At 45.0% G+C, this 14,146-nt stretch overlaps 2 protein-coding genes across 6 annotated transcripts in view; one reads left to right on the top strand and one right to left on the bottom strand.

Moving 5' to 3' along the window:
- DENND4A (DENN domain containing 4A) overlaps positions 1 to 4,566 on the top strand; it is a 145,066-nt gene extending 140,500 nt beyond the window's left edge. The window contains exon 36 of one of the 2 annotated variants that reach the window (XM_045541189.1): positions 4,006 to 4,566. The gene's annotated coding sequence lies outside the window, so the exon portion shown is untranslated. Of the gene's footprint in view, positions 1 to 1,769; positions 2,372 to 4,005 lie in introns of those variants that run through there. The other variant, XM_045541198.1, reaches the window with a different exon arrangement.
- The window catches only part of SLC24A1 (solute carrier family 24 member 1), a 32,300-nt gene that overhangs the window by 1,946 nt on the left and 16,208 nt on the right, over positions 1 to 14,146 (bottom strand). For 2 of the 4 annotated variants that reach the window (XM_045541262.1, XM_045541271.1), the window contains 7 exons: positions 12,722 to 12,808; positions 11,514 to 11,602; positions 7,752 to 7,941; positions 7,192 to 7,538; positions 6,366 to 6,455; positions 5,306 to 5,472; positions 4,066 to 4,315 (listed from right to left, as the gene is read on the bottom strand). In XM_045541262.1, the coding sequence (XP_045397218.1) occupies positions 4,066 to 4,315; positions 5,306 to 5,472; positions 6,366 to 6,455; positions 7,192 to 7,538; positions 7,752 to 7,941; positions 11,514 to 11,602; positions 12,722 to 12,808 (1,220 nt within the window). Of the gene's footprint in view, positions 1 to 4,065; positions 4,316 to 5,305; positions 5,473 to 6,365; positions 6,456 to 7,191; positions 7,539 to 7,751; positions 7,942 to 11,513; positions 11,603 to 12,721; positions 12,809 to 14,146 lie in introns of those variants that run through there. The other 2 variants (XM_045541290.1, XM_045541280.1) reach the window with 2 other exon arrangements.

Below are 14,146 nucleotides of genomic sequence, written 5' to 3'. Positions count from 1 at the left end.
TTTAGTAGAGATGGGGTCTCACTCTTGCTCAGGCTAGTCTCAAACTCCTGACCTCGAGCAATCCTCCCACCTTGGCCTCCCAGAGTGCTAGGATTACAGGCGTGAGCCACAGCGCCCAGCCTATTGTTATTTACAAAATTAGTAGTACACAAATTGATACATGAATTTTTATCTCTGATTACAAAAGTCTGTGCACATGTGCTTGTATTCTGAGGTGGTAATAGATTCTTCTGGTGAAGTTACTGTTACTTTTCCGTGGCTGCTGTTCATTTAGATGGTTCCTTCCTTTTGTATTTAAAGATTTGCTTTTCAAATGTAGTACTGTGATAAACTATTAGAGCAACTGATAGACTTTTCTGTAAATGAAATTCTCCAAGTTTTGCTTGCTTGTCACAGTGAAGAGCCTGAAGTGTGTCTTTAGCTGTGCAGGCAGACTTGAGCCAGGGTGTCCTGCCAGGCTTTGGTGCTCCTCCCTCCACCAAAGATAGGCAGTTCTCTTAGGAGCCCTCTCTTTGCACCTTTCATAGCCACCAGTCTTAGAGCACATTGCAGGCTACACCTGCTGGGGGACCCTCTCATAAAAAAGGGTCGGAACTAAGGGTATTTATTGCCACATAAGGCCAACCAGTCTTCCCAATAATCTACCAGGCTGTGTCCTAGATATTAAATTCCAATCCGTGCCCCCTTTGGTACTCAATCTTTAAATAAATGATAATTCTGATATAGATAGTGTTCTCAAACTCCTGGCCTCAAGCAATCCTCCTGCCTCAGCCTCTCAAAGTGCTGGGATTACAGGTGTGAGCCACCGTGCCTGGCAATATATAGACAGTATTATAAAAGACTAAGCCTATAATTTGGTAAATCCATTTTCAGATCTATTGATGACAGTACAATATAATGTTCAAAATGCATAGTAACCATTTAAACACATACCAATTTTCAAAAATTTGGAATATGTCCCTTTTTCCTGGTATTATATAGAATCTTAACCTGTTAAATTAGGAAGAATTTCACATTTTTAGAAATCTGGCCGAAATCTATTACCAGGGCCACTGAGGAAGTACAGCCCAGGGGAGGATGAAGGAGAAGTCATCTATGTAGCCACTGTCTTCCAATTCAGATACTCATGTGGGACAGTTCAGACCTTCTAGGCTGAATGAATTACCTAGAATTGTCAAGGTAACTATATAGACCATATTGCCTACCAAATGAGAGGAACATCTCAATATTATCTTGACATTTTAAGATAGTACTTTACCTCTAAAAAAGCATGATTTTAACATTACAGTAGATTTGTAAATGTACAACAAAAATTTTAATTTCCAAGCATAACAAATTAATCTTTCAAAAAGTTACATAAGTTTTCCATCTCCCTGAAATCCTCTCCTTTCTCTCTCCCAGTGAATTCCTACTCATCCATCAAGACTCAACTTTCATTTTTTGTACTTGTCCATTTCTGTTATAGTGTGATCAGAACTTTCTAGGCAAAGGGGAATGTCAGAAATTCAGCAAACTGGGAAAAGGATGTCAGATCATTAGAGTTGGTTTTAATCATTAAACAGATATTTCAGCACTTTATTATTACAGAATGTTTCACTGTCCGTGACTCCTCACTCAGTCTGAGGAAGAGCATCTGATCCGAGGCTGTTTAGTGAGGAGGTAGCATCCCTGAGGCTAACTGGAGTTGGCTGCAGACACCAGGTTAGCACCCAGAATTTTGGTATTAGGATCTCCTTCCCACAGCCATTGTTCTTTCTTCCTATTCTTAGGCCATGGCATATGGAAACCCAGCAGTGCAGCAGCATCAGGAATGAGGATAATTAATTTAAGAATATGGAATTTGAACATAATTCCATATTCTTCATATGTCTTGAGAGCTTGTTTGGAAGTTCTGGCAGAAGAGTGCAACTACTCGTATACCCTTGACCAAAGAACAGTCCTTCTCTATTGGGGAAGGTCATCCTCTTCAACCAAGTGAGCAGCTTCGGGAGGGACGCACCTGGAGCGGTGAGGGAGGAAGGGGACACACACCTAGCCAGCCAGATCAGCCAGATCAACCCTGGCAATCAATGGGGTGACATGTTGCAGCCAGATCATCCTCACATCCTCTTCATCAGTCTTCTCTTAAGCATTCTGACCAAGTGGCCTAAGGATAGGGATGAGCCTGTCCACGTTTGTAAAGTAAGAATACCATTGGGATTCATAATTTACTGAAACTTAATAAAAATCATTTCCAAAGAATGGGAATCCTGGGGTAGTGAGGCAATCAATTAAGTTAACCAGTTCATCTTAAAAGGTGGTGCACTTTGAACACCTTAGCTATCCTTCAGTGCCAAAATTTTGCTTTTTTTCACATAACATCTGTCTTAGCTCCTCATCTTTAATCATTCTGCATGACTGTAATTAAAGCCGTATTTACCAGCATAATCTGCAGTCACCTGATCTCATTTTGCTCTGAAGCCAGTGACATAAAACTTTCATTTCTAATGTATCCCTAACTTGATTATAGTAACAGCAGCAAGCAGTAGTATTTAATATACAAGCACATCAAATTCCACATGAAATGTTGAACCACAAAATTTTTTAAAACTCCAGTATCCTTTACTCTAGTTACCTTGGAAGTAGTAATACTCTTTTTCTCACCATGTTGTCCCTGTGTTAAGCATTTTTGGAATTTCTCCTTTGTAATTACCTTAAGATCCATTTATAAACCATATAAGAAATCAGTCTTCTTCTTCTTTTTTTTTTTGTAATCCTATCTAGGTTAACATACAAAAAATACAAAAATAGCATTGCCCCACCAGATCTCACACTTTATAAACCAGATTTGGCTCTACTGACTTTGGACTCTTTAAAAATTACTTCCCTTCTCATTCAGCTATCACTGCTGGGTGAGAACATGCTGGAGGGGCAGAGCCAGGACAACTTTGTTAGAATGTCTAATCCCTCAAGGTGAACACTGATGGAGACAACATGAACTTGGATTTTCTAGTAAGTACATATTTTTAAGTAGCCCTTAGAATAGTTTTCTTTCCTTAATCTCCATTCCTTCCAGTTCAAGGGCAAATTATAAATTTTCATTTTTCAGGCTGCTTTCTGTTTTAATTGACTTTTTTTTTTCTTTTTTTTTTTTTGAGACAGAGTCTCACTCTGTTGCCTGGGCTAGAGTGAGTGCCGTGGCGTCAGCCTAGCTCACAGCAACCTCAAACTCCTGGGCTTAAGCGATCCTACTGCCTCAGCCTCCCGAGTAACTGGGACTACAGGCATGTGCCACCATGCCCGGCTAATTTTTTCTATATATATTTTTAGTTGGCCAGATAATTTCTTTCTATTTTTCTGTTTTTTTTAGTAGAGACTGGGTCTCACTCTTGCTCAGGCTGGTCTCGAACTCCTGACCTCGAGCGATCCACCTGCCTCGGCCTCCCAGAGTGCTAGGATTACAGGCGTGAGCCACCGCACCCGGCCTGCTTTCTGTTTTAATTTCACTTTTCAAACATGCAACAATAAGTTAATGTAGCCCTTTTTAAGCTAGAAGATACTGGTATGCATTTTACTGGACTGTGACGTAGAATAATTGATTCCTGTCATACTTTTTTTTTTAACAGAAAAGGAGGAGACAACAAATTGTAGCCCGTGTTTGGGGCAGGGGCCAGAGGGCTGAGATGCAGACCACATCTGCATCTTTTGGAGCGTGGCCCTTCAGGGATGATCAGGGAACTGTGAGCATGGGAGCTTGTCTTACTGTTGCTGTGCCTGTCCCAACTGTCAACCCAATTATCTCTCATTTAGAAAACCCTCTGGCTCAGGGGTCCTTCTACTGCCTCCATGTGATAGATGTTTGCATGAGTCAGGGCTCAGAACTCCACCCTTTCAGGGGTGAAGTTCTTATCCACAGTGATGTTTCCAAAGATAAAGCTTAGTCCTGGATCACATTCACAATAGAGGTTCTGAGCCACTCAGTCCACTTTCTGAATCTTGTTTGTTCTTTCATTAATGTAACAAAAGGTACAATAACTTCTGGCATGGTCTTCTGATCTGTGTCCATTATGAGCAACAGTGACTGACTCAGACAGATACAGGACAGGATATGATTCGATCTTCTAACATCACACTGATTATCAGGAATACAAAGTAAAGGAGGAACATTGTGAAGCCCAGGATCTTGTTCATTCTCCATTTACATGATGCAATTGAAGAAATCACAAACAGGAGCATGAGAAAAAGCAAAACAATTGCACAAAACAAGCCATTGCTGCTGACTGGAACGGGCTGTAATCCATTGATAAGAGAGAAAAGCAACCAAGGAACAGGCAAGCTGCAAGATTGAAGAAACAATGTGAACATTCTTAATGTTTATAATAATCCCATACAGTTAAACAGTATTTGAAAGTTTACAAAGCACTTATTTTTGCATGAAGAAAAATAAATACCTCTGAAGTAGAGGAGAAATTAGTTAGGCCCATTTCACAGGTGAGGAAACCAGGCTTCAGGGAAATTAAATTGCTTGCCCAGGGACTCACAGCTAATAACTGGAAGAGCTCACATTAAAATTGAAGTGTTCTGAGTCTGAGCTTTTTTATTTTCTGCATATTACATATTTCATGACTTCTATATGACTAACCCAAATCGGCTGATGTATACTCTTAAATCTCTAAATTTGGATGATAAGGCCTACCTCAGGATAAGATTTCTTTAAATTCTTTAGCACTCAGGGCTTCCCTATGCCTTTTTACCTCCCTACCTCACTGCCCTCCCCAGCCATATATCCAAGTTCAAATTTAAGAAAATAAATGCACCACCCAAATCCAAGATACGATTAGGGAAATGAAAATAGCCCAGTGCTCTGCTCTGACAAGGTTGGGAGGATGGGTTGCAGAAGGATGAGGCATTTGCTTTATTATGCCAAATGCTTTTAGAGCCTCTGAGCTAGCAGGCTTCATTCCACATACCAAGGATTGGGAGTATCAAGAAATGAAATTGAGTCATTGTTCCTTCTAGCCCCACCTCCACCACCTTGAAAGTCAATGAGCAAAGCATTTGAGTGTATTTGGTAATAGAATGTAATGGACTTCAGTTTTCAATTTATCTGTAAATTCCAGTCACATTTCAGGCAGCATTTTAGTTCTATTATCCCTCTGGCTGTGAGGAATGAAGGGAGGATATTTTGTTGCCTTATAGAAACTAACAATATAAATGCCCTGTTATTCCATGTGTAATGAATAAAGCAGAAAACCAGCAAGCAGAGCCAATGCGATGTTTTCCAGGCGTACTTAATATGCCTTGGAAAGTAACATTGCCTACTCACCCCACGGTGATATCAAATATGTTACTGCCCACAGAGCTTGACACCGCCATGTCTCCCAGGCCTTTCCGAGCGACAATCACACTGGTGATGAGGTCAGGAATTGATGTGCCTGCTGCTAGGATTGTCAAACCCATAATCTCTTCAGAAATCCCTATTGTTTCACCAACCTGGTAAACAGCAACAGTAATGAGAAACCATGGCAACACCAGGTAAAAAAAACCTAAGGCTCTACAACGCACCAACATACTACTCCGTGCAAACAGAACACCTTCCAAGGAGCTCAGCACACCCCCTCAGCCTGAGTGAGGGAGGGTGATGGTGGGACTGACAGCTGGGGAGATGGCCACAGAAAGAGCAAGGCCCCTGCTCCTCGCTGCAGGGACCAAGTTGCTTAGCTTTTCTCAGTTGGACCAAAAGTTATCTAGATAACTAGCTATACCTCTCATTGTCATTCCAACTATAACACTTCTACCTCCCCACAAGAACTGCCCTTCCAAAGATCTGTTCACGTCAGTATTTCCATTTCCAGGAACGTGGACACTTGCTGTGTGCCAGGAACTAAGGTAAAGGAAGAGTGGTACAACACAGACCCTGTTGTCAGCCTAGTGAGAGGGGAAAGCTTGTAAACATTACAGCTCTGTTCTAAATGCAATATTCTAGGCAGAACAGAAAAGCCGTGGGCTCTCAAGGAAGACTGACTAAATGCCAGAGAGCAGGCAAAACTGAGCTGGCTCTCAAGAGTGTGTAGGATTTCTCCAGGTGAGAGGCACGGGGTGCACGGCGGAGGAAGCGGAGAATAAGGCTAAGAAGATGTGGTCAGCTGGAATGAGGATGTGAAGGGCCTTCTGTGTCATGCCACAGCATAAGACAGAAAGTCACACTTGAAAAGCACTACACTAACTGGAATTAAAGGTCTACTTTTAAGCCTTTATAAATAATACAGAAACTGCACAGATTTACTTAATCGTTGATTTTCTCTGAGTACCGAAAATTCATCTCAAAGGGAAAAAGTGTCCTTGGGACCTGCTGGTGAAGGATTTAGTTCCTGCTGTTCACTCACCTGGTGAGCCCACCACACCATGAGGTATGAGAACATGGCTATCCATATGATGGATCCCAGGAAGGTGATAACAAAAAACTTCTTAGACTCCTGTTTGAAAGTTTGAAAAAAGGAAGAGCAATAAGTTGCGGAGGCTAACAGTCTTTTGTACTTCTGAGGGAGCCCCAGAATCAGTGACGAGGTCTGATGGAAGGGTGGTGGAGAGGGGCTGGAGATACCTGAGGCTGTCTCTCCAGTCAGGCCCTTGAGACGGACGCAAAAGGATGGAGCAGAGGGGACACCTGCAGCGGAGCCCAGCCAGTAGGGTGTTCAGCAGTCACCCAATAGAAGAGAGCTGTTTGCTTGCCCTAGAACCAAACCAATCTAGAAATTTGGTTTGGCTTTTGCAACCTCCCCTGTCCCTCTCCTTTCTGGACCCAGAGACAGAACATAGACTACCTTTGGATGGAGTACATTAGTCAGACCTTTCCCTGCAAATAGGAATGTTGGGTAGAAATAACAGTCATCTCCCTGGGTTCTGAGAATATTTCAGTGAAATATGGAAGAGGTATAGTGGCATCATTCCCAAATTAAGAAACTGAGGAGTCAAGGAGGAACTAATTTATGCTGCTTTTGGTGGTGGAACTTTAGCCTTCTAGTCCCAGTGGTATTTCCCCTAGGCACATGGTCCCCTCCAAAGTGCAGCCCCTTCCCAGGTCTCAGTGGTGGAGCCCTGCCCAGCTGGTTTTCCCTGCCCTCTCCCTTCTCTTGAGTGTGAGCCCTGCGTGCCTAGAGACCCCACAGCCTCCCTGGGAATAGACAACCTGAGGTTCAGCTGGGCACTCACCGGCCTCCGGACGTCAGGCACTGTCAGCCACAGTGGGAACACGATGGGCAGGAGGAAGAGGTAAATGGCCTGCTTCTGCCTGGTCTCAGGCCAGTCCAGGGACAGAGGCTCCTCATTTTCTCCCTCCTCCTCTTCTTCCTCCTCCTCTTCCTCTTCCTCCTCTTCTTCTTCTTCCTCCTCCTCCTCCTCTTCACTATCATCCCCATCACTTCCCCCTTCACCACCTACATCTTTCTCATCATTTTTGGCTTCATCTTGATTTTCAGCATTGAGTTTCTGGCCTTCAGTTTTACCTTCATCCCCTTTCATTTCACCATCTTCTGCTTGGATTTCGCCTTCATGTTCATCTTCTCCTTTTCCTTCTGCTTCTGCTTCAACGTCACCTTCACTTTCATTGTCTCCCTTTCCTTCTGCTTCAATTTCACCTTCACTTTCATTGTCTCCTTTTCCTTCTGCTTCGATTTCAACTTCACTTTCATCTTCTCCTTTTCCATCTGCTTCAGTTTCACCTTCAAGTTCATCTTCTTTTCCTTTTGCTTCTGCTTCAGCTTCACCTTCACTTTCATTGTCTCCTTTTCCTTCTGCTTCAATTTCACCTTCATGTTCATCTCCTTTCCCTTCTGTTTTAATTTCGCCATCACCTTCTAGGTGAGTTTCACCTCCACCCTTCTCTCCAATTTCACCCTCACCAGGAGTTTCTCCCTCTTCACCTGTCATTTCACCTGTGTTCTCAGCTCCAGCCACATCTCCCTGCAATCCAAAGCCAACAGATTAATGTGTGGTAATGGCTCTGCTTGTTTTCCTTCCCAGTTTCTCCATTTTTTTGTTGGTGTTCTCAGAATGTATCCAAAAACTTAAGTATGAGGAGAAACTAGTGCACTCATCCAGCAAAATTCCTGTTAACATTCCTACCCAGTGGTGGTCCATCTTTTATTTGATCATTTCCAGGGATGGAGAACTCACCAAAAGCAGCTTCTGTCACCTTTGACACCTCTGATTGAAGTCCATATGTATATCAAAGTTCTGCGCACACACACACACACACACACACACACAAACACACACATACACACAGGTATACAGGTTTACTCTTTGGTGCCATACAGAAAAACTCCAATCGCTCTTCCATGGGACAGCTCTCGTCCCTGGGTTAAAGATTTCCAGTTCCTTATGTCATTTCGCCATGCTATAGCCTAGTCTCCTCCCTATCTTGGTGAACTCATTCTAATTAGCTTATATCCCACGATGAGGACATCCAAAACTGAACATAGAACACTGCACTGAGTGGAACAGAACTATCACCTTGTCTTAGATACCATGCTTCCATTAATGTTGCCTAATGTGGCATGACATTCTTTCGTGGTCATAACACATTGCTGAGTCTACTAAAATTCCTAAATTGTTTTATTGCCTTATTTGTATAGAATGATGATAATACCTATTTATTGAGGGTTTTATGTGCTAGGCACCTTGGTAAGTGGTTTAGTAATAATAGCTAGCACTTACTATGTTTCATGAGTCAATTAATTCATTATAGAGATAGAATTATACCCACCTTACAGATGGATAAATAGAGTAAAAAGGAGCTAAATAACTTGCCCATGGTCTACAGGGTTTGTAAGTGGTGATGGTGGGATTTGAATACGGATAGTCCACCAAGCTACCCTGCTTTACAAGTGCCAGAGCTGAATGAGATCTCTGGCTCCCAAACCTGGTAGCCTGGGGAGCTTATTAGAAATATAAGATTTCCTGGCCCCACCTGGATCAGCTGAATTAGAATCTCTAAGATTGGAAGCCAGGAATCTGTGCTTTAACATGCTCACAAGTGCGCCTAATATATCCATCTGTAGACCAGTGTTTGGGAACCATGGACTATCTCCATGCACTCTAAAAGCCATTGATAACTGGGTGCAGTGACATGCACCTGTAGTCTCAGCTACTTGGGAGGCTGAGGCTGGAGGATTGTTTGAGTCCAAGAGTTCAAGGCTGTAGTGCTATTGTGAATAGCCACTGCACTCCAGCCTAGGCAACATAGTGAAACCCCATCTCCAAAATATTTTTTAAATAAAATTCAAAAAATAAAACCATTGATTCTGGCTTTTATTTCTGTTATAGGTTACCGAACTAACCTATAACAATATGCTGGTCTAGTCCCTTGAGCAAATGACCTGGGCTGTGTGCTTATGGAGTAAATATGTTGTCTGTAACAAATGTCATGTCACTGGCAACCCCCAAAGGATGTTCAGTGATTCTCAACTCTGTTGCATATTAAAATCACCTTGAGGCTTTTAAAACCATTGATGCCCAAAGACCTACCCCAGATATTCTGATTTAATTGGTAGAGGGTGAGGAGGGACCATTTTTAAAAAACTTCTCTACATTATCCTAATATGCAGCCTGGGTTGAGAACCCCTGATGAAGAAATCAAATAGTATCTGGTGAGGCCTATGCTTTGAACTTGGAATGAAAAATAAGATCTTTAGTCTGAAATAATTCCTTCCCTCCCTCCTCCACCCCCATCAGATAGAGAATGCTTCCTGGAGAAGGTGACAAGTCATTTAAATCAGTGGGTATGGGAGTATCTGCCCAGCCTGCACCCTCTTCTCTGTCACCCCTAATAGTCCCAGATAAACAGGTTCCTTCCATGCCGGAGTCAAGTCAGCTGGCCACAGATGATTGGATGCAAGCTGGATCCCTGACCCATGAGCTGGGTTGAACAGATTCTCCACGACTGGGAACAATGACTAGTTGGTCCCCCTGTGGACTGGAGGACTGAGGTGGGGGTTTGGGGTTATGTGTGCTAATAAGGAAACACATGAAGCCAGGCTGCCGAGACAGGCTGAGTGATGGAGTCTGCAAACAGAAAAGAGGACGTGAGGGAGAGCAGGACATGGAGTGAGAAGTCCACCAGATGCCTTCTCAGGCCTAGGTCCAGCTCCTTATGAGACCAAGCTTCACTTCCTGCCCTGGGATTCCAGGGAACACCTCTCTATCCTCTTAATCCCTTTTACTTAAGCTAGCTCTAATGGATCTACTCAGGACACTCACGATACCGTGAAGATGTCTTAGGCACTGAACGCAAAGTTGCTGGCTTAAGAATGAGATAGAGTGCTTCTGGTATGGAACAGAAAAAACAAACAGGGAGGGAACTTGTAGACGGAATGTTTTATTTCCTGTCAGTCACTCAACCTATCTTGAGCACAGCTGTGCACCAGGCATTCTTTCCCTCTGTGGGGGAGACAGAGCCCACTCAGACTTGGATCCTGCCTTCAGGAACCTCACCACCTAGTAGGGAAACCAAGGCTCAGAACATAGGGAAGGCAGTGGTAAGAGCACCTAGACAGGTGCAGGGTACCATGGCATTCAGATTTGGGTTGATCAAGGAAGCTACATGGCAAAAGAGGTATTTACACTGGGCCTGGAGAGGTGGGTAAGATGAGGCTCTATAAAGATGGAGGGGCAAAGGCATTCTAGGGAGAGGAAACTATGTGAGCCAAGGCCTAGAGATAAGAAATCCAGTTGGGCTGGAACATGGTGGAAGAAGAGGCTGTAAAGACAAAGCAGCGTCAGGACTCGGAAGGCCCTGCAGGAGGCTGAGGTATCTGACCGGGAAATGCCTTTACCCAGCAAACACCCCCACCTGCATTGCGGGCTCCCTGGTGCTCTGGAGCTGCCTGGTCTCACTGTCCCCTAGTTGCTGACAGACCCAGTAAAAATTGTTCCTTATGTTCTTGTAGCATGTGACAGTTCACAATACATTCTCAATTTATTAGTTCACTCATACTAAGATGTTACAGTGAATTAACTGGTCCCTTGAGGTGTTTGTATTTTTTGTTGTTGTTGAGGCAGAGTCCTGCTCTGTCACCCTGGCTAGAGTGCCGTGGCGTCAGCCTAGCTCACAGCAACCTCAAACTCCCGGGCTTAAGCAATCCTTCTGCCTCAGCCTCCCAAGTAGCTGAGACTGCAGGCATGCACCACCATGCCTGGCTAATTTTTTCTATATATTTTTAGTTGTCCAGCTAATTTCTTTGTATGTTTTTAGTAGAGACGGGGTCTCGCTCTTGCTCAGGCTGGTTTTGAACTCTTGAGCTCAAACAATCTGCCCGCCTCGGCCTCCCAGAGTGCTAGGATTACAGGCGTGAGCCACCACGTCCGGCCGAGGTATTAGTATTTTTGAAGTGATCTTCAGAGAAAGATAGTGCTCACGCCAGAGAAATGAACCTCAAATGGGATTTCAGACCTTCAGGGAAGAAGTATTTTGGCCAGCAAGCCCACTCTGGGCCTCTGAAATTTCTCCACCTGTGCAGAGGCTGGGTGCCTACCTGACCGGCCGGATCTTCCTCCTGATCTCCCTCGACATCTGGAGTGGGAGCTGGTGTGACTGTGACCGCAGGAAGCCCGGCTGGCTCCTCTTTAAAGGACAAACACGGGTTAGATCAGAAGAGTGGACTGGGTTCTAAGGGCAGCTGACAGACACTGGTGTGATTGGCCACAGGGCTATTGGACTTTAGGGTCTCAGAAGGTTTATTGGGAGGAATTTCTTGTTGGTAGGAAAAGTAAGATGATGTGAGGCAAATTGTTACTGCTCTGTCCACCGAGATATCTGCAGATGAGAGGACAGCTGGAAAGTGGCCATCCCTGCACCCCTGTATTCACAGGCATTTCCGTCCTGGCTGCTGTGGCCAAGGACACGGTGAATAGCTTGGGTAAATGGAGCAGAGAGAGAGCAAAGCTCCCAGCACTCAGGGTCTGACCCTTTGGAAAGGACCCTGCTATTTATTTCAAAGGCGGCAGCTATGAAGCCTTAGAACAGGATTGAGGGAAAGAGAGACTTGGAAAGTCTGGAGAGCTAGGTTTAGGTATAGGCTCTCTCACTTCTTGGCTGTGTGGCTTTGGGCAAGTCACTTGACCTCTCTGAGCCTCAGTTTCCTTGTCTGTAGGATAGGAAGAATGACTGCTGCTCTGCCTCACTCCAGGGGTTGCTGGGTGGATCAGGGAGTCCTGGTGTGCTGTGCAAAGCCCACATGGCAGTAGCTGTCCCACTCCCCCGATCCTAGCTGCCACACAGATACTGGACTTCTGTGACATCAGATCCCTGGCAGCCTTCCCTCGCTGGCATTGCTGGTTTAAGACCAGTCACTAGCAATACTGTTCTTGTGTAGAAGTGACAGGAGAAGAAACGAAGTCCAACAGAGTCTCATTTGGGAGGAGATTTAGCAAAACGTGAAGTGATCGTTCAACAACCGCCTGGCCTCCTTTGCCTACCTCATCTGGGGAAAGTGGAGAGGAAGCTGTACAGGGCCACTCTCAGGCCAGCAGCCATGTCAGAAAGTGCACACTGGCAGGAGGAGTCCGGCGTAAAGTAGCGTGTGGGCAGCACCAGATCATCACTCTAACCGGCTGGCTCAGAGAGGCCAAGGGGTGCGCCTCAGCCCCCGGCCTGGGCTGGCTGCTGCTCCAGGCCAGGCTCACCACTGCCCGGAAGGAGGGAGGTGGCAGGAGAAACCCACCGGTCTGGCCATCCTCTCACCTTCTGCTTTGCTTTCTGCTTGGGCCTGGGGTTGGGCTGTGGCTTCCTGATTCAGGCTCTCCTCCTCCTTGTCTTTGGAGGGGCGGGCTGCAAATGAAAAACGATACACATCTTATCAGGAACTGCAATTTCATCCCTGCCATGCCCTTTCAGTTAGGATGTCAGCTGAACAGCCAGAGCAGCTGACTCGGGCAGGAAAAGGCTGGCCTGGAGGGATGCAATGTCTGGGTTCTGATCCTACTAGACCTGCTTGCTCATGGTACCCAATGCCCAAAGTTTTGTCTTAAATTCTCTGCATTGTCACTAACTGGCTGTGAGCTAGGGAAAGTCACTTCCCCTCTCAAAGCCTATTTCCTCTCTGGTAAAATGGCATGGTTGGACTCAGAAGCAACAAATAGGATTTACGTCTTTTATGAGCTCAAGAGATGGTTGCTTGTGTGTGGACTTGAGAAGGATTCTGAACCAAACTTGGTAGGAAAGTACCGTGATTGATCAGTGCTGTCTGCAAAGGGCAGAGAATGGAGAAATAATTGCAGGGAGACATTTTTGCCATCCTTGAACTATATTACCTGTAATGTCCTTTGTGGCTTACTTTCTATGAATCTACTAAAAGCTTTGCTATCGCTGCAGCGGGACTACTGATGGCCATGTTCGTCAGCCTTCCCTCTCCAGTGGGAAAGGGGAAATAGTTGACCAACAAGCTCTCAGCCACATCTTTCTTTAAAATTTTTTATTTATTTTTATCTTTTTTTTTTAGAGACAGAGTCTTGCTCTGTCACCCAGGCTGGAGTGCAGTGACACGATCATAGCTCACTGCAGCTTCCAACTTCTGGGCTCAAGTGATTCTCCCACCTCAGCCTTCCAAAGTGCTGGGATTACATATGTGAGCCACCATGCCAGGGTGACCACATGCTTTATGACCCCACATAGCCATAGTCCAAGAAGGACTTCCTTCCAGATCCTTGTGCACATGCTTTGCTGGAGGCCCACAGAACAGCATGTACAGAATGGTGCTGCCTGGATTTCCAGGCAAGAAAAATGGGGAGCCACTCTCTTCCAATGTGACTATGTGCGAATATCAGCCAGGCAACATGCAAAGTGCCCTACACGTGTGATTGCAAGGTGGGAGAGGAAGGAGGGACAGAGGCTGAGATGCAGGGACTCATGACGGTCTTCCTCACAGCAGTGTAGCCTGGGAGGGTGAGGACAATGGCACCAATGATGGAACAAAGTGGTGCCATGGGAGTATAACATATTCCAGGCTGGCTCTGCCCCATGAGCGCTGGGTGACTTTGGGAAGCCTACGTACCCTCTCTAAGCCTCAACATCCTCTTTCTAAAAAGGCAACACCATGATATACTCAGAGTGCTGTTGTGAGGGTCCATGAGACAAAATAAATAAAAATGCTTCGATTGCTGCGGAGTG

Source organism: Lemur catta, chromosome 1, assembly GCF_020740605.2.
Source record: "Lemur catta isolate mLemCat1 chromosome 1, mLemCat1.pri, whole genome shotgun sequence".
Classification (NCBI taxonomy): Eukaryota; Metazoa; Chordata; class Mammalia; order Primates; family Lemuridae; genus Lemur; species Lemur catta.
This window is presented reverse-complemented; position numbering and strand designations above follow the sequence as displayed.